This window comes from Hoplias malabaricus, chromosome 13 (genome assembly GCF_029633855.1).
Source record: "Hoplias malabaricus isolate fHopMal1 chromosome 13, fHopMal1.hap1, whole genome shotgun sequence".
NCBI lineage: Eukaryota > Metazoa > Chordata > Actinopteri > Characiformes > Erythrinidae > Hoplias > Hoplias malabaricus.
In genome coordinates, this window is record NC_089812.1 from 34,776,482 (window position 1) to 34,802,304 (window position 25,823).

At 40.0% G+C, this 25,823-nt stretch overlaps 1 protein-coding gene across 2 annotated transcripts; it reads right to left on the reverse strand.

Moving 5' to 3' along the window:
- Positions 1-1,666: 1,666 nt before the first annotated feature.
- On the reverse strand, positions 1,667-24,452 carry zgc:113333 (beta-N-acetylhexosaminidase). Of its 2 annotated transcripts, none has more exons than XM_066642824.1 (14): positions 24,329-24,452; positions 21,751-21,843; positions 15,653-15,968; positions 15,466-15,575; positions 15,281-15,368; positions 13,175-13,339; positions 10,894-11,074; positions 8,074-8,145; positions 7,773-7,977; positions 6,714-6,796; positions 6,509-6,584; positions 6,211-6,309; positions 6,018-6,107; positions 1,667-5,408 (listed from the first exon to the last, which is right to left on the reverse strand). In XM_066642824.1, exons 1-14 carry the CDS (start codon positions 24,367-24,369, stop codon positions 5,219-5,221), a joined length of 1,809 nt encoding a protein of 602 aa, XP_066498921.1. In that variant the 5' UTR covers positions 24,370-24,452; the 3' UTR covers positions 1,667-5,218. The 2 variants fall into 2 exon arrangements, with proteins under 2 accessions (XP_066498921.1, XP_066498922.1); XM_066642825.1 differs by lacking the exon at positions 24,329-24,452 and adding an exon at positions 24,066-24,192.
- Between the last annotated feature and the right edge of the window lie 1,371 nt (positions 24,453-25,823).

Consider the following 25,823-nt stretch of genomic DNA (forward strand, 5'->3'; position numbering starts at 1 on the left):
GGAGAACACACCACACTCCTCACAGACAGTCACCCGGAGGAAACCCACACAGACACAGGGAGAACACAACACACTCCTCACAGACAGTCACCCGGAGGAAACCCACGCAGACACAGGGAGAACACACCAACTCCTCACAGACAGTCACCCGGAGGAAACCCACACAGACACAGGGAGAACACACCACACTCCTCACAGACAGTCATCCAGAGGAAACCCACGCAGACACAGGGAGATCACACCACACTCCTCACAGACAGTCACCCGGAGGAAACCCACGCAGACACAGGGAGAACACACCACACTCCTCACAGACAGTCACCTGGAGCGGGAATCGAACCCACAACCTCCAGGCCCCAGGAGCTGTGTGACTGCAACACCTGCTGCACCCCGTGCCACCCCTAAATCCAGTATGTGAATTAATAATAAATGTATTCGTCATTTATGCTCCATAGAGCAGTAATGTCTAAATAAAAATGAGTACCGAATGTGACATCCACACCATGTGTCAATATGCCATCAGCTGAAGAATGATCTGTGTAATGCATTTGTGCCAAAATAAACATTTCTCAGTCCTGTTACCTGTTGACTTTTAAATGTTAGTTCCAGGCACATAGACAAACCTACGTGTGTGTGTGAGAGAGACAGAGTGTGTAGTTCATGAGTGTTCCATAAAAGTATTAGCCCAATTTATCATTATTGTAGCCAGGTGATAAATAGACTCTATGAGTTTAATCTACAGCATCTTAATAAGGACGCGTCAATGGTGTCCCTCCCTTCAAGACCATGTGGGGGCGGTATTTTCCCATAGCACAGGAAGGGCCCATGCATTCAGAGAAAATAGAAGAGTCTGATTACAGCTCTGTGTGCTAGCTGTGAGAAATGGTGAAAATACTTTGTTTTGTAATATAAACCCAAACAATAGGCTTCTCTAATGTGAGTTTTTAGTTGTTGTGAGTGTTTAATGATGGGATGTTGAATATTCCACGGTTTAAAGCACAAGATGGGAAGTTTGCATTCGAGGAGAATCTCAGCAGATTCCGTGATTTAGGTCACATGTGTACAGTTGTTTTACACACAAGCAAACCACTACCGTATTATTTGTAGTCATCTCCTGTTTGTGTGCTGTATATGCATGAGGGAACACTGAAATGTGGGTTTCATGTCTGTTCTAATCCTTTGTTTTGCCAAATGCCCAGAAATGACTGGGAGCTAAAATCTCATCACTAAAGTAAAATATGTGAAATTCAGAAATATAATAAAGAGACCCAATCATTTATAAGTTGTACTGTGCGTACTTACCCAGCCAACATTATTATTTTTACTGTTTAATTACATTTCATACAAGTGTGTGCACCCAGTGTTTCCAAGTCTCCAGACCCACCCCAACCCTGATTAATGTGAACCAGTTCAAATTCATTCATTATCTGTAAGCCTTATCCAGTTCAGGGTCGCGGTGGGTCTGGAGCCTACCCAGAATCATTGGGCGCAAGGTAGGAGTACATCCTGGAGGGGGCGCCAGTTCTTCACAGGGCAGGCAAAAGAACTGAAAACTGAAAAACTGTCAGTGATTGTCTTTTGCTCTAAGTTTAAATATATTGTGTACATTGATGTATTACAAGTTTAGCTCAGTCATATTAGTCAACTTCAAAGCACATTTAATGTATCACACTGACTTTATTGCAGAAATTACAGAAATTCTTTAGTGTTGTTCAGGAAACGAAAAACATTGCCGTTTAAGAGTGAATCACATGATCATAATGAAATCCTCACAGATGTAGCTCCCACATATTCCCCAAATAATGCTTCTACTTCACAATGAGTAACAACAGTAACAAACACACACACCTGGGAGAAAAGTAACACAATATATAACAACCACACACACGGCTACCAACACAGTTATATACAATATGATATTAATCATTGTTTAAACATCACAGTGATCACATCAATTTAAACCCAAACACTCTCACTCTGTTACAAAACCCAACTCAATACACAACAACATCAGTGTATACTGACTATATTCCACCATGCTAGACATGTCCTAATGGTTAGAGGTCCGGGCTCGGTACTGGAAGGTTGCCAGTTCGATCCCCAGGACCGGTAGGAACACCCATGGCTGAAGTGCCCTTGAGCAAGGCACTGAACCCCTTAAATGCTCCCCAGGTGCTGCCTGCCGCTCTGGGTGTGTGTTCACAGCCCCTAGTGCACTAGTGAGTGTGTGTTCACTGCCACAGATGGGTTAAATGCGGAAGACACATTTCCTTGTACATTGTACAATGACAGATAATTGCACATTTCACGTATTGTTTTCATGTCGTTTCAGACACAGGAACTTCAAATATTAGTTTACAGAATAAATTCACGGTATCAAAAGAATAAAAGCCTTAACATCAGTAACTGAAAAATAACTTAATGATATAAATCAACGTACAACAACATGTTGTTAAAGGGCAATAAGGGCCTATGTTTTTAAGATGTTCCAATGCTTCTCTTGAAAATGTAAACGTGTTCTGCAAGTTACATTTCTATCACACCCTCTTTTGTCTTTTTTCTGACATTACCAATATTTAAACAGATGATTAAGGCATTATTTGATGACGGATCACAAGGAACTTTACTGTTAGAAGTGTGTTGCAAGACTATTATTTGTATTATAACTCCAAATATCAAGTTCGGCCCAGAGGACGGCAGGTTCACATTGGTCCTTCACAGTGTCTCCTTGTCATGCTCTTCACAACTGTCAGTTTTAGGCTTGATCTTGGAAGGCGTTCTAGATCTGGTTCTCACTGAAGCTGCTTTGTATGTTCTGAACAGCAGTAGACAAACAAAACATCTGAACTGAATTGACATCAGTTCAAAAACACGAACAAAGCTTAACTGAAATGCTTTAGTCATTTCACAACTACTTAGCAGTCAGAGTTTATTTGTTGTTCTTGGTGTGTCCTTCTGCTTCTTTACTTTGACTTCTGAGTTTTGGAAGTCTGTACAGGACAAACTACTGACCATATTTTCTGTATGCAGCCAGAGCTAGCTTCGTGGTGTAGTGGATGCAATGTGGTATTTCATGTTATTTTCCTCCCAAAAGAAGCCTTTATGAACTTACATTTTTTCAAATGTAATATTATTATTAATGTTAATGTAATATTAATGTCTTATATTGGATAAAAGACAAATAGGCTATGAGTGAATATGAGTGTTGGTTTCTTCCTCGAGCCTTGTGGGAGTTTTTCTTTGCCACTAGCGCATTCAGCTCGCACTGGGCCTTTTTGATCGCCATATCTGTTCTGACACTATTTCTGTAAAGCTGCTTCGTGACAATATCAGTTGTAAAAAGCGGTAAATAAATACATTTTGATTGATTGACTGATTGAAAATCTGTAAAGATGATTGAAGGATATAATTCAGAATGCCATGCTACTACTTTTCATTCATTGTCTGTAACCCTTATCCAGTTCAGGGTCACGGTGGGTCCAGAGCCTACCTGGAATCATTGGGCGCAAGGCGGGAATACACCCTGGAGGGGGCGCCAGTCCTTCACAGGGCAACAAAACAGGACACTTTTTGAGTCGCCAATCCACCTACCAACATGTGTTTTTCGACTGTGGGAAGAAAACCGGAGCACCCGGAGGAAACCCACACAGACACAGAGAGAACACACCACACTCCTCACAGACAGTCACCCGGAGGAAACCCACGCAGACACAGAGAGAACACACCACACTCCTCACAGACAGTCACCCGGAGGAAACCCACGCAGACACAGGGAGAACACACCACACTCCTCACAGACAGTCACCCGGAGGAAACCCACGCAGACACAGAGAGAACACACCACACTCCTCACAGTCAGTCACCCGGAGGAAACCCACGCAGACACAGAGAGAACACACCACACTCCTCACAGACAGTCACCCGGAGGAAACCCACGCAGACACAGAGAGAACACACCACACTCCTCACAGACAGTCACCCGGAGGAAACCCACGCAGACACAGGGAGAACACACCACACTCCTCACAGACAGTCACCCGGAGTAGGACTCAAACCCACAACCTCCAGGCCCCTGGAGCTGTGACTGAGACACTACCTGCTTCACCACCGTGCCGCCCGTGCTACTACTTCCCTGTTCTTATTAGTATTTGACGGCTACAAGGTACAGTATTTGTTAGACTTTGAACTGCAAATGAAGAAATCTACCGTGGGTAATTTTACTACACTGAGGCAAATGTAGAAGCTAAGGCAGTGGTTCTCAAACATTTTAGCGCACGTACCACCTATTATTAAACCAAACCAAAACCTCCAATGACCACGTATAATGTATGTGCTTTACCAGGCTGTATGTTAAAACCTCACGGCGCTTGCAGCAGGTGCTCCCAGTACTTGTATTAGTAGGAGAAGGAGGCGCGGCGCTGTTAAACAGTGTTTAAGGACTCGGATGATGAGCTTAGGAGTATTTCGCTGGGTTGGTCTCTGTTTGTTTTCTCATTCATTTAGCTCTTTTTGTAATAGTCCAAATTGCTCTGTCTTTAACCTTTGCGTACATTCTGTAAGAAGCTGAAACTGCGCTTTATTTACATGGATTTCACAAAATACTGGGAGATTGTGTTCCCTCCCTGGAAACAAAGAAGCAGGGGAATGCTGCTCAACTCATCCCTTACAGACTGAACTACTGTTTATTCATAGCCTATGTTGTATTTTTTTGTAGTTATTAATTAATTGTTTAATTAAGTAGTAATTTTTTCGAGGTCATCTGGCGCACCACCACTTCTTGTTTCACGTTCCACCAGTGGTACGTGCGCCACAGTTTGAGAACCACTGAGCTAAGGTAACTGGTCATGTGACTCTGTAGTACCTTACAAGGTAAAGGTCTGTCTATTACATACTACTATAGGAATCAATACGCAGCAAATGAAAGTATGATAGTGTACCATTTTGAATATGCCCAGTGTAACACTAGTAGATTCAAACCTAAAAGTAATAGACTTTTTCATATTATTCTTCAATTTAGTTACACACAGAACCACATGAGATCACAGTAATAATTTAGGATTTACAAAAGTGAAAAATTTGCATAAAATGAGCTTATATTACAACGCAGGAGTGTACTGGCCGTGCTGCATTCTGCCCTGTTCCACATGCCAATGAGTGGGTGTGGATAAAGAATACAGGATAAGCCACTTTAGTGAATTCCTTCCTTCTGGTCAAACCTTTAAACCGTAAGAGTCTTTGGCCGGCCATTGAGGTCGTATATTCTCTCAACGTCTTCCACCATTCCTCTGAGTTTATCCATCTGTTCATTGACATTCTCCTCAAACCACTCCTCCACAGTGTCTGGGAAGAAGATGGTCTCCATTTCTGTCCGAAAGTTGCCCAGAAACGACTCCCAATCAACTAGCATTCTGCAAATAAACAATTGTTTATTATATAACTGTCTATGAATGTGTGGATAATTCAGTTTCTAAATTCAACACCCCTTAAAACATTTTCTGTACTAAAAAACAAACAATTCTGTATTAAATCTAATACATTTAATAATAAAGACAATCACAGCCTGCTTTTTAGTACGTTACACTGTTACACTGTTTGGTTTCTTTCCCAAGAGCTTGTGATTTTCACTTTACATAAAATATTTTACTGATAAGCTACTTTTTTTGGTTTGCACTAAACTTTTTGTAGTTTTAACCTGCTTCCTTTTATTTAAACCTGTATTTCAAGCAGTGCTTTAGTATCTCGAGTGTAAAGTTATTTAAACAAAAGCACACACTGCTATAACAGGTTTTGAAAACAGAGGCATGTGTTTTTTACAAATCACTCTAGTTCTCACCGTTTAAACTCGAGATACCAGTTTCCAAGTGTACCGTATAAAAATATGTTAATATGTGGGTAGACGGCCTGTAATATACACACTGACCTTGGTTAAAACGTGGTGGTGTTGGAACTCTTTGGGAATCCAAAGGTTAGAGCTCTTTGCATTCTGCCGTATATCAGAGTGTAAGAAAAAAACTTACTTTTTCATTCTGTTTTTAAAATGATTTAGATTCCGTGGGTTTGCAAAGTTGTACTTCCGTTGGTAATTGCTGAAGGAACCACGTAGGAAACTGCAGGGTGTCAATCAAACAAGACCAGTGTTAAGAACCCTGGCGAGTTCTTATGCATGTCAACAGTATATTTATCAATTATTTTATTTAAAAGAATACGTACTGATCTGTCATCAAGTTTTCAATAGAGCTCTGTAGCTCAGTGTGGATTTTGTAAATCATGTGGTAAACTTCAGCACCTGCAAAAGCCCCACTGCCTTCACTGTTGGTCAAGGGTAGAGCATTAAAAGACACTCATCAGTATATTTACATATTATCACTGTAACAACAAAACATTGCACATTTTTCCAACGTTTTTCTGACAGCGACTTTATTCATTACTTAAACACCCCCATCATGGATGTATCTTTAGCGCTAGCTGATTCAATTTTAATGGATTAAAAATGGAAAACACTGCTTACCACACTCCAGCTTCCAACTGAATTTTGCAGCCCAAAATATTATGTACTGTCTTTTCAAGCTCTTCATCATACGAACCTGTTTCAAAAAATGTTAACTGTTGATGTTTATGGAGTCTTAGAGTCACAGGTACATTTCCATTCAATAATTTCCTGAAGGCCTCAGTTATGTGTAGCGTGTCCACGTTTTCATATTTGTAGTACTTACCATGTTTCAGCGCCTGTAGACATATGGCCAATGAAGGGATGGCCACAGGCAACAGTTCACACAGACGTATAAAATGTTCAAATCTAAAAAAGACAGTCATACAACATTAGGTACATGGGGCAATTATTGAGCAGCTTAACGGTTAAGGTCTGAATCCATTCATTATGCATTAATTGTCTTCTGGGGCGGCACAGTGGAGCAGCAGGTAGTGTCGCAGTCACACAGCTCCAGGGACTGGAGGTTGTGGGTTTGATTCCCGCTCCAGGTGACAGTGAGGAGTGTAGTGTGTTCTCCCTGTGTCTGTGTGGGTGTCCTCCGGGTGACTGTCTGTGAGGAGTGTGGTGTGTTCTCCCTGTGTCCGCGTGGGTTTCCTCCGAGTGACTGTCTGTGAGGAGTGTGGTGTGTTCTCCCCGTGTCCGCGTGGGTTTCCTCCGGGTGCTCCGGGTTTCCTCCCACAGTCCAAAAACACACGTTGGAAGGTGGATTGGCGAATCAAAAGTGTCCATAGGTGTGAGCGTGTGAGTAAAGTGTGAGTGTGTGGGTTGCCCTGTGAAGGACTGGCGCCCCCTCCAGGGTGTATTCCTTGCGCCCAATGATTCCATGTAGGCTCTGGACCCACTGTTACAGATAATGAATGAATGAATAATTGTCTTCTCTAACCACATCTTAACTATCTACATGGAATCTTTGGACACAAGACAGAAACAGCAAGAAAAGGGCATCACACACTCGCCCTGTCACTCAAACGCTCACATCTCTGGATAGGTTTTTGGATTGTGGGAGGAGACCAGAGGAAAACCTGCTGCACCACTTTGCATTCCATTGGACACAGTGGAGACAGGTTGTTGGAGAGTTCTAGAAAATGTTAACTTAATTTTATCATTATGTTACGGTCCTTTAAAATTTAACACGGTCTTAGTTAAATCTATTCTGCTGTTATTGTTTTTATTGTATTTATAATAATGCTAACAAAATTAGCTTACAAGTAAATATTTCGTAATGACAGTAAAATAATGATAACAACTGTTTAAAAAATATAAGGAAAAACAGTTTACAAACCTCTGCCAGCCTGTCAGAGTGATGCCTAGAAATGGTAGATTGGGGTATTCATTCATGGAGTTGATTACTTTAACCCAGGCTAGATGATTTTCTAATTGGTGTTTAAGAGGAGTCCACCTCTGGTCTACCGCTGACGATCCTTTAAATGCACTTGCAAACCAAACGCCAGAAAATCCAGATTCCTGGTATTTAGTCAGTAACAGTGCTGCAAATTAGACAGATATTTGATTAGTTAAAAAGTCTCTCTCACACTCTCTGTCATATTAAACATATTTACAAAGCTGAGCTCACACAGTCTCACCTATGTCTTTCAAATTCATGGTTGGACTGTAGCTCCATATCATGGGGAACGCATATTTTTTCAAGTCTGAATCTAGAGAATAAACAATGTACATGTTACTAAATATACATCAGATCAGGATTGAACAATACAGATGATTAATTTATATACAGGTGCATATCAATAATTAGAATGTCATCAAAAATTGAAAGTCATATATAGATGCATTAAAAACAGAGTGATCTATTTCACGCGTTTATTTCTTTTAATGTTGATGACTATGGTTTACAGCCAATGAAAACCCAGAAGTCATTATCTCAGAAAATTTGAATATTGAATATGAGCAATTAAAAAAATAAAAATAATACAACAATTTGGGCCTAATGAAAAATGTGTTTTGGGTTTTCATTGGCTGTAAGCCATAATAATCAACATTAAAAATGTAACGTATTTAGTTCTGTTCCCTGTCTTGCTTTGATTTATGGTTGATCCATTGTGACCTCCCTAGTCATGTGATCAGCCTGCCTTGTGTGTTACACGTCTTGATTGGACACATCTTTGTCACTCCCTGGCCCTGTCCTGTCTGTTTTTCCCATCATGTGCTTATTTAGCACATGACTCTGTTGTTGTTGTCTCCGCCCTAGTCCTGCCTTCGCTCCACTCTCTCATCAGTGTCTCCATCTGTGTCTCCTTTGTAATCCTACCCCCTCATTATCTGTCTCGGGTGTCCTTGTGTGTATTTAAGTTCCTTTGTGTCTGTGCCTGGGGGTTGGACATTAGTGACTCTTTCTCTAGTCCGTGGGTCGGCAACCCGCGGCTCTTTGATCCCTCTGATGCGGCTCAGCTTTTGAAAATAATTAATGAGTGTTTAATTAAAATGTATTCTATTTTAGTTCGATCATTTTCAAAATATAATTCTATGAAGATTATGGTGATCTTGTAACATCTAAAATATTTTAATATTTAACATATTTTGTCGCTCTTAATACACGTCACAACTTCCAATGTGCGACACCCGTCAGTGTGCGGCTTCTGGAACTTTGTGACCGCTGACTGCACGGCGCCAGTAAAATAATGACAGCACGCAGAGAGAGGACAGCGTTGTTGTTTGCTGCCAGTGGATAATTTAAGTTCAGTGTTTTTCCCCCATTACTACAAGGACTCAAATAGACATTGAGTATTTTACTTAACCGTCAACACAACGTCTTTTTTTCAGAGTTAAAAATGTTTTGTTGAATGCAGAAATGTTATTTCATTTTCTCTGCAGTCGTTCATTGATTTTATAAATGTAACACAGTGTAGTTTGTTTATACACAGCACAGAGGCAAAAAAAACCCTGTTATGCGCAGTGTTATTTCATTTAAAATTTCAAAGGGGTTTTGTGGCTCCCAGTGTTTTCTTTACTGTGTGAAACGGGTCCAAATGGCTCTGAGTGGTAAAGGTTGCTGACCCCTGCTCTAGTCTGTATGTCTTGTCTGTTCCTCTTTTCTGTTACATGCTATTCCGTTGTCTCTAGTCTGTTTCTCTTTCCGTTTTTAGAGCTGTCTGTTTCCTTCATTGTGCTTCGTGTGTTTGTTTGGTTTGTCTGTTTGTATCTCTCATCTTAACTCAGTTCTCTCTGTATCTGTCTCTAGTTTAGGTTTCTCTGTCCAGTTCCCTTTGTCTAAGTCTCTTTGTCTGGTCTGGGTCTACCCCTGTCAAGTTTGTTGTATCATTGTCCCTGTCTACACCTTCCTGTATTAGTATCTAGGTCTTTGTCTAAGCATCCTGTCCTGTTATCCAAGTCTGTCTGTTTTATTTTGTGTTTAAACAAAGTTACTGTGTTTATAGTGTGTGCATCCGCCTCCATCAGTCCGCCAGGTCCTGACAATCTGGTTTTGTGTATGCTTTTATAGTCGGTGTTGTAACCCTTTGGAACACAAGTTTGTCTTGTGTTCTAATCTGGTTTGTTCTTTTACAGTCTTTATATTAGTCTTATTTTAGGTATCTTCTGTCTCGTGTTTTAGTGCTTATATCTTTTGTTTAGCTTTGCTCAATGTGTTCCCTTGTTTGGTCTTCCGCGAGAACCTTACGTTTCCCTAGTGTTTAGTTGTTTTTGTCTTTTTGTAGTGGTATCTAACTATTTTGTCTGTGTCTGATAATTCCTTAGCATTCAGATTCCTTAGTTCTTTATTAAAGTCCCCTTTTTATCTCTGTACCCGTTAGTCCTTAGTTATTCTTGTCTGCCCTTTGTTATTGTCTTGGTTTGCCTCAGCATAATTTGGCTAGTGTTTTTGTCTTAGCTCATTCTTTGTGTCTAATTTTTGTTGATGATACTGCATCTCTGCGGTCACTTCCATTTCCTTTGTTCCTCACACTACACCCACTTCGTGACAAAATGAAATAAATGTATTTAATAGATCACTGTTTGTAATGAATGTATGTAATGAGTTTCACTTTTTGAATTGAATTACTGAAGTAAAGTAACTTAGATATTTTAATGTATTGACATGTAACAGAGGGAAAAAAACAGCTAAGAAATGTTTGGTGTAAAAGTTATGGTTCTTTAGTTTTGCAGTTGAGGTACAATCCTAATATAATTAATAAATGATGTAAGCTACTTTCCAAACTGTAAGCCTAAATCACAAAGTAATTTCCCGTAGACCTGTGTGGTTTGTAACTGGTGACTTGTATAGTAGCCATCCCTAAGCCAGATTCCAATAACTTTTAAGATAAAAATAAATCACACTGTTTTAGTAACAACATACACAGGTCTATAGTCAGTTTAGCAAGTGTAAGACGTGTGATGACACAGGAAAACTACAAGACTGCACATATTTAAAGAAGAATTGGCGAACATACTTTGCATGGTGGAAACACTGATCTTTCTTAGCATATCTTCCCAAAACAACATTTTCAGTCCAGGTCTCATCTCAGCCAGCATGCGGCACACTTCAGTCACATGAGCGAGGTACAAGGCTCCCACGTCTCCGTTCTTCTCTAACCAGCGTTTTGAGTCCTCACTCTCACCGAGCTCATAAACCTGAGTGTTTAGTGCAAACATTTTCGCATTATGCATGAGTTGCTTAATGGGCAGTTCAACCAAACAGATTAACAGAGATACAACATGCTGGGTAAAATATCCCTGCAATAATGGGATATTATGGGATGGAATAATGGGATACAAATAATACCTTTTTTTCAGATAAACCTCTGAAACAAGTGATTATCTCAAATCAATTATTACAACACTGAGGCATTAATGGTAGCAAGGCAATGGGTGCATTTAGAGGTATGATTAAATGACAATAGAATACCAGGTGGAATGTAGATTTCAGATCATAGAGTCTATAGGGAATAGAATTGCAGGTGGAATATTTGCCCAGTCTTGCTTGATACAAGGCTTCAGATGTGGTCACCATTATCTTATTGTGTTCTTTATACTATTAATGCTCCAAAGAAACAGACTTTGAGGTCTATGAAGTTAAGTAGTAGCACATTTGGAATGATACTTGATATTGTTTAGGTGAAATATCAACAGACTTTCCATTAAAAAATATCGCTCCTCAAACTTCCAATGTACACCTCCACCTCAGTGGAGTTCCTCAAGTCTTAGGCATTGATGGACCTCCCTGAATCAATGGATTGTTTTTGAAACACTTACACTGCCATAGCCATGACATATTATTCCTCTAATGATATGTTTCTGCCGTATAAACACGTCAAAACTGCAGAATATGTGACTTTTGATACAGAAAAAGAGCTGAGGAACAATCAACTTCAGGCTTAATTTATGTGGCTAACTTAGAAATCCATTTCTGTTGGTACCCACATGGTTTGTGAAATTAAGAAATTTCTTTTTCAAATTTAATAGGGCCCTACAGGTATCACACACACACACACACATACATTAGTAAATAAATAAAAGTGTCCATGGGGAATCATAGCAATTTTATGAACCTTAAACCATGTCTGGGAAACGAACGATAACTTCAATATCTTCAGACAAAATGGTTGCTGGTCAAAATAAATCCATTCAGTACCTGGTTGGACAGTTATTTATATATTACATGCTTCTGCATTCATTATCACCTACTGCAAGGTAAAAATATCCTAAGTTTTCTTTCATCTTATTTATTCCTTTTGCATCCACTTGTGATTTTGGATTTTTAAAAACAAGCTTTTGTTGCTGTGCCTTTAGAAATAATATGTGAATGACGTCTGTTCTGATTGTGTGTCTTGTGCCATGTTCAAAAACAGTCCATGGAGTAAATACAAAACTAATACTGGAACAATATAAAGGCTGGTTTAATAACGTTTAGCTAAAAAAAGAGTTTATTCTTTCTCCATCAATATAATCAGTGTCGCAGTCACACAGCTCCAGGGACCTGGAGGTTGTGGGTTCGATTCCCGCTCCGGGTAACTGTCTGTGAGGAGTGTGGTGTGTTCTCTCTGTGTCTGAGTGGGTTTCCTCTGGGTGACTGTCTGTGAGGAGTGTGGTGTGTTCTCTCTGTGTCTGCGTGGGTTTCCTCCGGGTGCTCCGGTTTCCTCCCACAGTCCAAAAACACACATTGGTAGGTGGATTGGCGACTCAAAAGTGACCGTAGGTGTGAGTGAATGTGTGAGTGTGTGTGTTGCCCTGTGAATGACTGGCGCCCCCTCCAGGGTGTATTCCTGCCTTGCGCCTAATGATTCCAGGTAGACTCTGGACCCACTGCAACCCTGAACTGGATAAGGGTTACAGATAATGAATGAATGAATGAAACTAATAATATTTACTCAAAATTCTCTCACAGAGTCAATGTTGAAATTTAATTTCCAGATCCACTCCATCACAACTCCAATGTAAAGAGGTTGAGCAAAACTGCTTTAAAGTGCATATGATATTTATATATGTTGTGTTTTGTGATATTACAAAAGAAAGTGCTGCATAGGCTTTTTTGCAGATTTCATTTAGAAACTATACTTGTTTACGTCATTAATACTATATTAAGCTTGATTAAACAAACTGTGCAGCCTCATTCCAGTGACAAATCCATGAGCATGAAAAAAAAACCATCCAATATCACAATCTTGTTTTCTATGATGTTAATTATTATAACAATATTGTGATCTCACATAGACAAAATTAGACTTCACAAACCTCATCAGCTCCAATATGGAACCATCGCACCTCTTGGTGTTGCTTCAAGATCTGCTTTACCATGCTTTTAATGAGTTTCAGGCTGCCAGGGGCCATAGGATTGAGGCTGTTGGGATATTGTGCCACTTCCCTCAAATGGTGAAATTTCTCATGCTTCAAGACAAACTGACCATGAAGGAAAAAACACAGGGAGTTAGACATACACTATCTGACTACATCTGCAGCTACTTAAAATTATTTTCATCTCCTTCTATGAAAGGACAATATCTGTATTATGAAGGAAGGCTATATTGTCTGGACAAAAGCCATCGTTTCCATCAAACGTTTACCATAATCACATATTGGGGGGACAAACTGTTGGGCCTACGTTTTGTTGATAACAAAGTTTACTTCACATATCCTGCTACTAATTAAATGTGTTTATTTTATAGTTCAAGAGTCCCTATTTCTCTATACAGACCTCTTTGAGTACTTTCCGTTTAGAAAAAGTGTCATCCTCTTCGTGTCTCAATGTAAATGCTAAAAAGTGTCAACACTCCTTTAATAAACATTCTTATGTCAATTTTAGGTCAGTTATACCTCTCTCCTCTGCTTTATATTTGTTCAGCCAAGCCTCTAGTGGTGCAACATACACAAATTTCACAATACAATACATACTGCTGTTATTGTTCCACGATGCGATACATTTTCGAAACAACGTGGAGAAAGAACATGATTTTAATTTCTCATTTACTTTTTGATGAAGAGGTCAAAGAGGCCAATACAAACACAACAGTATATTCGGGAAGAATGGCTGGTACCAGAAATGTTCATAGAAAAATAAAAGTTTTATTTTTTTTAAAAATGGGGACATGGTGCTAACATAAGTTCAATATAAAAACAGAGTTTTAAGTTCCCAGTTTTACAGAAGTGACCTCCTGCCCTCAACGTCGCAGCAAGACAACCCCCTAGTAGGAAGGACTGTGACTCCATTGGCTGCTGATTGGCTAGATAAAGGTGACGACCAATGAGAAGCGCGTTCTCTGTTTAGGAGTCGAGGAGAATCTGCCTCTCACTTTGGCTGAGAGAGAGTGCTGCTTGTTTCTGACTCAAACCATCGCCATAAAAGTGTGACCTCAAAAATACGGAACAAAACGTGTCCCGTATCGGTTACAAACAGGATGAATCTTTTGGTATCCAAATACAGGACAATTACGTATTTCACCGGAGGCTAACCAAAACAATAGCATGGCGTTGTTTCCCCAGTAACTCTAAACACTTCTCCAGCGTCGTCAAACATTCCAATTACACAGCGTGCCACTAGTACTCGCATGAAACTACAGCACACCTCAGAAGTACGTTCTGCACTGTAGATGGCTGGAACTCATTAACGTGGGTTGACAAACGGCTGAGAATGGTTTTCTTAATGTTTTCAAACATTGTATCGAAAAAAATGAATATTACTATGTGTATCGTGACACCCCTACCAGCTTCCAATGACACTTAGCCCTATGGATGACCTAAACCCTATGGTCCTCCTCAAGTCCATAACCTTCGTAAAAATCAACAGTGCGCCGACCACAAGGAACTAACTGTGCTTGTTTAAATGTGTGCATTTGGGAAAGAAAAACTTTAATCTCAATTTTTGTCGATTTTTAATTTACTACATCATTTGAACACGGCAGAGGCCTTTCGTATCTCGATAATTTCATAAGAAATGTTGCAGTAGAAATGCTCCAAAATTAGTTAAATTTGATTTATTTATTTATTTATTTAAATTCTGTTGAAAGCTACAAAGGTTTTTCCTTTTCCAAATTACTATTTTGGAGATACTTGTTTTTCTTTGGACAGAGACGTTATTTGAGATCTTGTGAATAGGTGAATATGTCATATGTGTCAAGCTAATTTCCTTTATGTACAGTGATTACTCACTTTGATTTGATTTCTTAAAGGTGAATACGTCTATAGTGTACTCAGTTTTGACTGTTATATATACACAGGAGCACTAGCACCTGGGAGAGATCACAAGAGGGCAGGACCACAAAGGATGCACAGGTGGGAACTATAAGGACAAGGCAGTGCTAAGGCTGAGGAGGAACAGAGCTGCAAGTGTGACGGTTCACTTACTTCTAGATGTCCGAACACTTGGACTAGAGGTATCAGTTCAAGGTTGCTGAGGTTTGCTAGAGCCTTAATTTCCTTTATGTCCTCCATGCTGTTGCAGGTAATAAAAAAAAATATCTAGTTACTCATTCCTAAACACGACACAATATGAACTATGACCCTGAAGAACAGACATAACGCAAGCTTACCTGTAAGCAAAAGGTGATTTTAGAAGCTCAAGTTCTCCTTCATAAGGAAACATATCCTCATACTCCATCAAAACACCATCAGCACCCAATGAGGAGAACAGTGGGAAGATCTGCAATGACCAGATACCACAAAATGAGCCAAACCACTTATCTGAATTAAACAACAAGCATTTAAATACTCCCTTACCTGCTTTAAATAGCTGACTTTGGGTGCAGCCCCCTTAAGGTCTAAGTGTACTATACGTAGAGGGCCTGTGAATGGTTTCTCTGGTACTCTAATGATTTCAATATCCTCATCCTGTGTATCCTTTGAATCTGGTTCTGGTTGCTTCTTGTTGTTTTCTTCCACAGGCTTCTCTTCAGCTTTATTTTCTTGGGGTTTTAGGATTTCTTGAAATTCTTGAACTTTTGGGAGTTCTTCTTCTGAATCCAATCTATTGTCTTTAAAGTCATTGTTCTCATTCCAGAAATTCCCGGTTTTCTGTACATTTCCATTACTTGAACTACAAACAAAAAGATCATAATTTCAAACAAGATACAACAACATATAGGTGGATGATGAAATGGTTATTTAGAATTGTTTTAACTTGACATTTCTTGACATAAAATATCAAGCTTTTTGACACTGATTTTTACTGTTACTTCATTTTAATATTAATGTTAAACAAACATCATTCTGGCCTCATTTTACCCGTTTATACCGTTTATTACTCAAATCCTACAAAATTGTACAAGCATCATATTATAAGCAATGGTTGCAAATGATGAAATGTTAGTGACATCCATATACATTTGGTAATCAAAATATCTCTTGTCAAATTTAAAAATGCCATGTATCTATTACATAATATACAAAGTCAACTTCAAACCTGACAACCATTATTCTGTGTTGTTCCTTGTTTTTTTCTGAACAGATATTCATTATCATCATCTTCTTTTGGCAACAAGGCAAGCATATAAGCATCTCTGTCCCCCAAAATCTCTGATCTGTGAATTCAGACCTCTGCTTAATGGTCCAGCCCCCTATTTAACACTACAGTTTGGTACAATGACCACGTTACTGCCACACCTATCCTAAAGTCAAGCACTCCTCCTCTCTCAAAACAAGATATCTGAACCACTCTGTGGTAGGTTCTCATTCCCCACCTGAAGGAAGCATGCCATCTTATTCCAGGAGATAACGATGGCCTCAGATTTGGAGGTGAAGATGAGCATTTCAACCACTTTACTGTCAGCTGCAAACTGCCCATGTGGATGCTGGAGGCCTCTAACTGAAGAAGCCAGAAGGACAGCATCATCCCCCTTTTCAAAAGTAGGCTAAAAAAGTAGTATGTCCCGATAATTGGCACATGGCCAAGGAGTTTTCCCACTACCTCAGCCCCAGTGATAGATGAGCCCTCCCCAGGATCCCCAAACACTACTTCCTCTGCGGAAGACATGCTGGTGGGATTGAGAAGATCCTCAAAGTATTCCTTCCACGACCTAATGACGTCCCCAGTCGAGGTCAACAACTCCCCGCCCCAACTACAGGTGCTGGTCTTAAAATTAGAATGCCATGAAAAAGTTGATTTATTTCAGTAATTCCATGCAAAAAGTGAGACTTGTGTATTATACTCATTCATTACACACAGACTGATATATTTCAAGTGTTTATTTCTTTAATTTGATGATTATAACTGACAACTAATGAGAACCCCAAATTCAGTCTCTCAGAAAATTTGAATATTTTGAAAAGGTCCAGGATTGAAGACACCTGGTGCCACACTCTAATCAGATAATTAACTCAAAACACCTGCAAAGGCCTTTAAATGGTCTCTCAGTCTAGTTCTGACGGCTACACACTCATGGGGAAGACCGCTGACGACAGTTGTCCAAAAGACAACCATTGACACCTTACACAAGCAGAGCAAGACACAAAAGGACATTGTAAAGAAGCTGGCTGTTCACAGAGCTCTGTGTCCAAGCTCATTAATAGAGAGGTGAAGGGAAGGAAAAGATGTGGTAGAAAAAAGTATAAAAGCAATAGGGATAACCACACCCCGGAGAGGACTGTGAAACAAAACCCATTCAAAAATGTGGGGAAGATTCACAAAGACTGGACTGCAGCTGGAGTCAGTGCTTCAAGAACCACCACCACACAGACGTATGCAAGACATGGATTTCAGCGTCGCATTCCTTGTGTTAAGCCACTCTTGAACAACAGACAGCGTCAGAAGCGTCTCGCTTCCAAAAAGGACTGGACTGCTGCTGAGTGGTCCACAGTTATGTTCCCTGATGAAAGTAAATTTTGCATTTCCTTTGGAAATCAAGGTTCCAGAGTCTGGAAGTAAAGAGGAGAGGCACTGAATCCACGTTGCTTGAGGTCCAGTGTAAAATTTCCACAGTCAGTGATGGTTTGGGGCACCATGTCATCTGCTGGTGTTGGTCCACTGTGTTTTCTGAGGTCCAAGGTCAACACAGCTGTCTCCCAGGAAGTTTTAGAGCACTTCATGCTTCCTGCTGCTGACCAACTTTATGGAGATGCAGATTTCATTTTCCAACAGGACTCGGCACCTACACACAGTGCCAAGGCTACCAGTACCTGGTTTAAGGACCATGGTCTCCCTGTTCTTAATTGTGGGGATTTTCCGTCATCGCTGATCTGCCGCCTTGTGAGAGACACTTCCATGCAGGACTCTCCTGGGCCTCATCTCAGAAAGTCATTCTGAGGGCGCATGTGGCCTTCTCCATCACTGGTCCAGAAGCTTTTGTCATCACTTTGAAGATCAGAGGTCTGAGGTCTCCTTCATGCTCTGGGTGGTATTGAATTTTGCTGAAGTTAAACTATAGCTTTTCTTAAACTATAGTTTTCTACTAGAGATAAAATTAAAATAGAACTTCTCTTCTATCTGGACCTCTGCAGAGCTGGAGAGCTCTCTGACTACCCTATCTGAGAAGCATTGTCTGCTGGAAGCAGGAGAGAGACGTTCTTCAGGAAAACGTTTTCCTCTCCAAAAATTCTCAAAAGGTGTGTAAAGAGTGCATTTCGCAAAAATGGAGCGAGTGAAGAGAAGAAGAGCGTCATTTGGTGCCACTGGGTTTTTAACCAGAGTTTAGAAAACCCGCCTTGAATACCTGATTGCTCGTCAGAGATTGAGGATTGGAGCGTCTCTTGCTCCTGATTGGCTGTTTCCTGTACCTAGGTAGTGACATCACATAAAATGTATGACACTTGACAAGACAAAGACTAGAAGACCATCCTGTTGAATGACCATCCCAAGATTTTGAATCATACTTTTGCAATATAAAAGATTATATGTTACACAAAGTAATATCATTCAGACAAACCATGTTTTACATAATTCTTAACCAAATAACACACAATATGGCTACCTTGTTTCCTACATAAGTTCATATAATAAAAAGACTTTAAACACTTTTTTAAATTAATCCCACAACATTTTGATTGTCCAAATGGAATTAATTTCAAACAGTTCATCAGGTAAACCAAGGAATTAAGGAATGTGTGATTACTTGAGAAGAGTTGCATGACCCTCCAAGACCATGTGTCGTAAACTGTCATTAAAAGGGCCTGTAGTGTCAGTTTTATGACTCTCTGACACAGACCTTCAGGCACCAATTTGGAGCCAGTTCTTGCTGAAAAGCTTATCTTAGTTTCCAATCTTGGCTTGGGGATGTCTCTGAGCTAAGAGAGGTCTTTCAACATACTAAGATAACTTTGGCATATTAAGTCCCCAAAGAGTATAATATCTTTTATTAAAAGATCCACTACAACAGTGAAGTATACACTAATGGCCAATGACCTTTTACACAGTAAAATGAACATGAGCTACTACTGGGCAGACCATGTACTTTTTACTTTTTTTTTCAGCATTTACTAATTGACAAAATTAATATTTACACAGTACACATTTGTTAATGGACACAGTGATGGTTAATTTGGTCAAAGTTGAACGAATATTTTGTGAAGTAAAGTGATAGATGGCACTTTTACTAAATAAATGAGTTTCATTTTAGAATTTCTTTGCACATTTATACAGTATTTAATTCACACAGTCTCCTTTTTTTGTGACACTAAGACTCTAAACCCATTTCAATCATGAAAACAATTTGTCCATTCCAGGTAGGCTCTGGACCCACCATGACCCTGAACTGGATAAACGGTTACAGATAACGGATGGATGGAATCAATGTGTCCAAATGTCTAATGGTATGTTTTGACAAGAAATGTGAAAATGTTCTAAAATCTGAATAAAATTTTCAATGTTTGAGCCAGATTTTGGAATTTTAAGAACATATCAAGTTCATCAGGGCGGCACGGTGGCGCAGCAGGTAGTCACACAGCTCCAGGGGCCTGGAGGTTGTGGGTTCGATTCCAGCTACGGGTGACTGTCTGTGAGGAGTGTGGTGTGTTCTCCCTGTGTCCGCGTGGGTTTCCTCCGGGTGCTCCGGTTTCCTCCCACAGTCCAAAAACACGACTCGAAAGTGTCCGTAGGTGTGTGAGTGAATGTGTCTGTGTTGCCCTGTGAAGGACTGGCGCCCCCTCCAGGGTGTATTCCCGCCTTGCGCCCGATGATTCCAGGTAGGCTCTGGATCCCCCGCGACCCTAAATTGGATAAGCGGTTACAGATAATGGATGGATGGATCAAGTTCATCCAACTGTAAGTAAAGTACATTGGATAAACAAAAATAACCTTAAGTTTAAAGAAAGCAATTATAATGTGTGGAAAGAAGTCCATGCTTAGATTCTCTGCTCTCATCAGCAACTACCTGCTTTCAATGCCTTGGTTTTTGTAATCTCTGCTGCCTTTTTTGGCATGCAAATGAGAAATACATGCAAATAGAAAATGGAAACGGTCTCGCTTGCTTCGTGAACATAGTCAATAGTTTGACTGTTTGAGCGCACCATGAGTAAACAACAAATGTACCTGTCTGCCCAAGCCTTGGCTGTTTGCCCACAGTGACTACAATTGGATCCTGCCTGTCATTTAATGCAGGGATCATGCAGGACATTCAAACAGACCTAAATTTGTGCAGATCTGTACTCCCATGCTCTGTAACAGCTAACCTACGATCTTTTGACTACAGTTATATGTAGCTGCTTCCTCCATGGAGGTCTTCCTCTAGAATATGCAAAAATTTCTCTCAGGCGTTAGACGTTAGAGTTTTCCCAGCCATCTGATCCAACTCGCTACAAGATGATGATCAGCTGACCTTGTGTCCTAACATGGTGTTCGTTATGGACAAACCATGGCTAGCTAAGATTCAAATCAGGCAGGCCCTTCCTCCTAATCACTCCTCCTCAAATTTCCCAGTCATTGCCAACATGAGAATTGAAGTCCACCAGCGGAACAATGGAGTCAGTGCATGCAATCCTCTCCAGAAATCTACCAACTGTCACCAAGAATCCATAATACTCTGAACTACTGTTGGACCCATGCACACACGGTAGTCAGACTTTTCCTCTCTGCAAGCTGAAGACATTTTGAGGTGGTGCTTCTCATCCTGTGCACTTCATAAATAGGAGGGAGACCACTCCTTACCCAGGAATCTGGTTCCAGAGTCCCCACTGTGCATAGAGCTGAGCCCAGCAATATCTAGCTGGTATCTATAAAAAGCTCCTGCACCAGCTCTATCACTTTTCCCCACAGAGAGGTTTCATTCCATATGCCAACAGCCAATTTCCATTGCCAAGATTCGTTCTGCCAGGGGCCCCCCCCCCGCCCTCGCTTTGTGGTCAACGGGCTTTGCACACATGTCCCTCTACAAACCAATCCGTATCAAGTATGGAGTGACACATCCCATGTAGGTGATGATGATGACAAGATACAGGTAAACTTACCAAACTTAATGTATAAAATGTATCAAAACATTCTGATATTTCTAGCCAACAGACTGAAACACCTGTCAAGTTATAGGTTACATACTGGAGTATACTGTCTTTTGTTTTAGTTCAGTCATGAAAATTCATGAGAATATATAACAATAGAAAAGAAGTGAATTTGCATAAAATAAATTGTCCTAATTTAAATCAAACAAATGTATTTTACATTTTATAAACCAAGCGCACTTCACGAAACATGAGGCCAAATATCAGCTTGTATTTCAAATACCAAATTAGGTCAAAAGTACAGTGAGATAAGTTTAAAAATCTATAAAGATTAGAATCCTTCACAGCGCCCTAAGAAATGACCCTGGGTTATTTCATACCTGTGAAAAACACTAAACGAACAGAACTATGCAGCGTCACACTATTAGAGCAGACATGGGAAATTATAGACTCACCTGGAGAAAAACTTTATAAAGGCAAGAACCACCAAGAAGATGACCATCAGCCTCAGCACCCTGAACCGGTCCATTCCTTTCCCCCTAAAGAGGCTAAAAAAATCAAACAATGACAGCAACAAGATAAACCATCATTCCCAGTGCTTGAAGTGATGAGTTGTGTAGCATAAAGTGTGACTTTCAGTGCGTTCCTATTCAGCACACTGAACTGAACATTATGACATATTCGACAGTCTTAACAGACTTTAACAGAACAGTGGAGGACGTGAGTCAAATGCCCAACAAAACTGTTTAAAGACCACTTAGAAATGATTCTCTAAGTCAACTGGTTCATATCACAGAAAACTAGAACATTATCCTCAGTGGTTTTTAAATAGAAGACTTTGCAGCAGTATTTTAACACGGGTAATATCTCAAAGCATGGCATTCACTCAGTGGCCCGTAGACAGACATGAAGCTGCAGAAACAAGTTCTTGTTTCTGTGATGTCATAGAAACAAATGCATCTAAATATAGCCAAATAGTCAACATACCTCGACCTGAACTTGATAAGATGTTACAGACAACTATTGAATGGATGGATAATCAAGCTGTCATCAGAGTTAGCATAATTAGAAGTGATTGACATATTTCAGTCCTGAATGCACAGTAAAATTGAACTGTGAAATATTAAGAGGGCTTGGGAATATGTTTTGTTGTATTAATACCATACTGTTTCAGAAAAAAAAAAAAAAGATTTTCCTGATTAACCTGTTTGTTGACATGTCTTTATTTGAAGTCCACGCCTCGGAGTGGCATTTCAGGCAAGGCAAGTTTTTAAAGAATAAGTTCATTTTTTAATTTTATATTTAAAAAGAAATAAAAATGGATCTTGGGATCATTTGCAGCTGCTCCAGAGCATCCCATTCTATATATGCTGCTTTTTCATGGAGTCCATACAAGCTGTGGTTGAATGCAGGTCAGCAAGTTGCAAATTAGCTGAATTAACTGAATTTAAATTTGGGGATCTGGGTTGAAGTATATGCTATTCTTATTTCATAATATACTCTTTGGACAAACGTGTTGGGACACATTATACCTACAGGAGCATTTACGACACCCCATTCGAAATACATAGGCATCAAAGTGGAACTGGCTATGTCCACCAATTAAAGGTACAGTGTATTTACTCTTGAGGGTACCACCACAGTTACAGTTTAAATCCCAAAGATGTTAAACGAAGCTGAGGTCAGGGCTCTGTGCGTCAAGTTCTTCCACACCAAACGGACCTAACCCTGCCTTTGCATTGCGCACTGGGATACAGTCATTCTGGAACAAAAAAAAAAGGCCGTCCCCAAATATATGTTCCACAAATTTTGTAACACAAATCTGTCCCAATACTTTTGTCCATATCACGCAGGTTCAAACCTCCCCTGCATGGAACACACACCACAGCATACTGCGGCAAAACGTGTTGACAGCTCCAAAATATATAGTACATTTTATATTTTAAGCTTTGCTTTATTGATCATTTTAACTCAGCCACATTCAAAAAGAATTATGCTCCAAATGTGCAGAAAATTACAGTTACATTTCCCTGTACAAGGGACGAAGGAAGCATTTTGAAGATGTATGCATTTATTTTGTTTACGTGGTTATGTTGGAAATGTTTGTATGTTCTCTACGTTTGTACCAGTTTTGCACAGTTTACAATTTTCATATAAAGCACTATTCATTTAATTTATAGCTTCATTTCAAATAACCTGCTTTTTCTAATTGAATATTCCTGTCCATCTTAAATGGAGAATCAGTATTTTTCTGCCAACTGTAGACAGAGCAGCTTACCACAGAAAAACGTTTGTTCTACGTCTATGAAATGTTGTGCGAAGGTTCTGTATGTAACGTTTAATAAACATAAACAGACTTTCCCATTTGAAAATTCAGGGAAATGTTTTTCGCAAAACATTCTGTAACGTAAAGAATCACGTTGTGTTTATTTTCCGTACCGTAGCATAGTATCGTTTCCTCATGGCACTTACAAACTTTTGCTAGTTTAATTGTGTATTATAAACTGTGACCAATAGACCAGTGCTGGATTAAAATAAAGTACTTTTATATCGTCACCAACCTTAATGCAGTCCTGACGTCAAACTAAGTTAACAATATGTTGAATCTGACGCTAGGGTACGGTGCAAAAAATATGAAAACACCTGCAGTGTAGGAACATTTAACAAACGTGTTCAAGTCTTTTCAATGTAATTATAGACCGTGACATCCGGGCTACTGCATACAAAATGTACACTTTTAAATAAATTCATCTAATTACAGATTAATTACCTATAAGAGTGAGATTGTGGATTTCACTCATCAGCCGTAAAGGAGCGGTGTTGTAGGACGGCACTCTGTGAGCAGCACTTAACGACGCTGTTGACTTTCGGTTTCTGAGGGCGGTTGAACTGTAACATTATAAATGAAGCTCCGGTCCAAAGGTTACATTTCAACTGGCACGGTTCGACTTCGTTTCGATGACAATGCTGTTAGTTAATGACCTGCAGTGGCGCTGATGTTATAACTGTTATCGCTGTTAAAACCGAACTTACCTCAGTGAAGGAGAGAGTCTGCTGCGGAGCCCCGTCCACATTCAGCCGAGAGATAACGAGTATTACTGCAGTTTCCGTGTGTGACGCTCATTTCTCTTTGTGAAAGAAAGGCGGAAGATCGTTGTCATTCTTTTTAATTAGTTCTGCCCCTCCTGAACCTAGGATGAACTTATTTGTATAGGCTGGGCTCTGCCGTGAAAGCCCATGCTTTAAAAAAAAAACGTGTACCTGGGATTCACTAACTTTTCCACTAAATACACTTCACTTCATGCCACATCCTTAATTACCATAATACGTAGTTATCAGGACTAGTGCACTTGTTTATGTTGCGCATATTTTAGACTTCCAATACGGCACAAAAAAAAAAGTATGTGACTCTCTGAAGCTAAGGTCACTGTGCTGAAGTTAGGAGCAGAGCCCTGTGCTGGGCAGTGGATCAGTGTGGGTTCTGAAGGTATGCTGCTCCATTCATTACCTTTGGGATGAACTGGTGTGGCATTTCTGATCCAGAACGTATCCTCGAAAATATGTAGTGTACTTATTCAATTGTATATATCTTCAACTCATCAGGGAAAGTGAAACATAATATTTAAACATGCAAGTTCCCCCCAAAAGCATCTTAACACATTACACTATCCGATTCACGTACTGCTGCCTGGTTTGATTGATTGTTTTTTGTTTGTTTGTTTATGTCAGACTAATAATCCGGTGCGACATGATGTAACGTCTGTAGCTCCATACAAATAAGCATTGTGTGTTTTTTAATTGTCTCCAAAAAATGACATTTTTCGATCTTTTAAAAAGAGATTTGATCAAAATTAATGCCCCACTTCAAAACTTCACTGTAAAGAACTGAGGCATGGCAGGATCTATGTGCCCACAGTTTTAGCCCACAGCACTACGACAGGCAGAAAGCTATTTAAATGTTGAATTTGAGACAGATTGTTTTGTTTTTAAAACATTCATTCATTCATTATCTGTAACCCTTATCCAGTTCGGGGTCGCGGTGGGTCCAGAGCCTACCTGGAATCATTGGGCGCAAGGCGGGAATACACCCTGGAGGGGGCGCCAGTCCTTCACAGGGCAACACACACACTCACACATTCACTCACACCTACGGACACTTTTGAGTCGCCAATCCACCTACCAACGTGTGTTTTTGGACTGTGGGAGGAAACCGGAGCACCCGGAGGAAACCCACGCAGACACAGGGAGAACACACCACACTCCTCACAGACAGTCACCCGGAGCAGGACTCAAACCCACAACCTCCAGGCCCCTGGAGCTGTGTGACTGCGACACAACCTGCTGCGCCACCGTGCCGTCCGTTTTTAAAACAATACATGCACATTTGATATAATATAATAGTCAATTTGGGTAATGCTTAAAATAAAAAGAAAATAAATTGTTAATTGGTTACAGTGACATCAATGGGTGTAAAAAGAACATCTCAGAAAGGCTGCGTGTTTCAGAAAAAGTAAAGACTGGGAGGTGT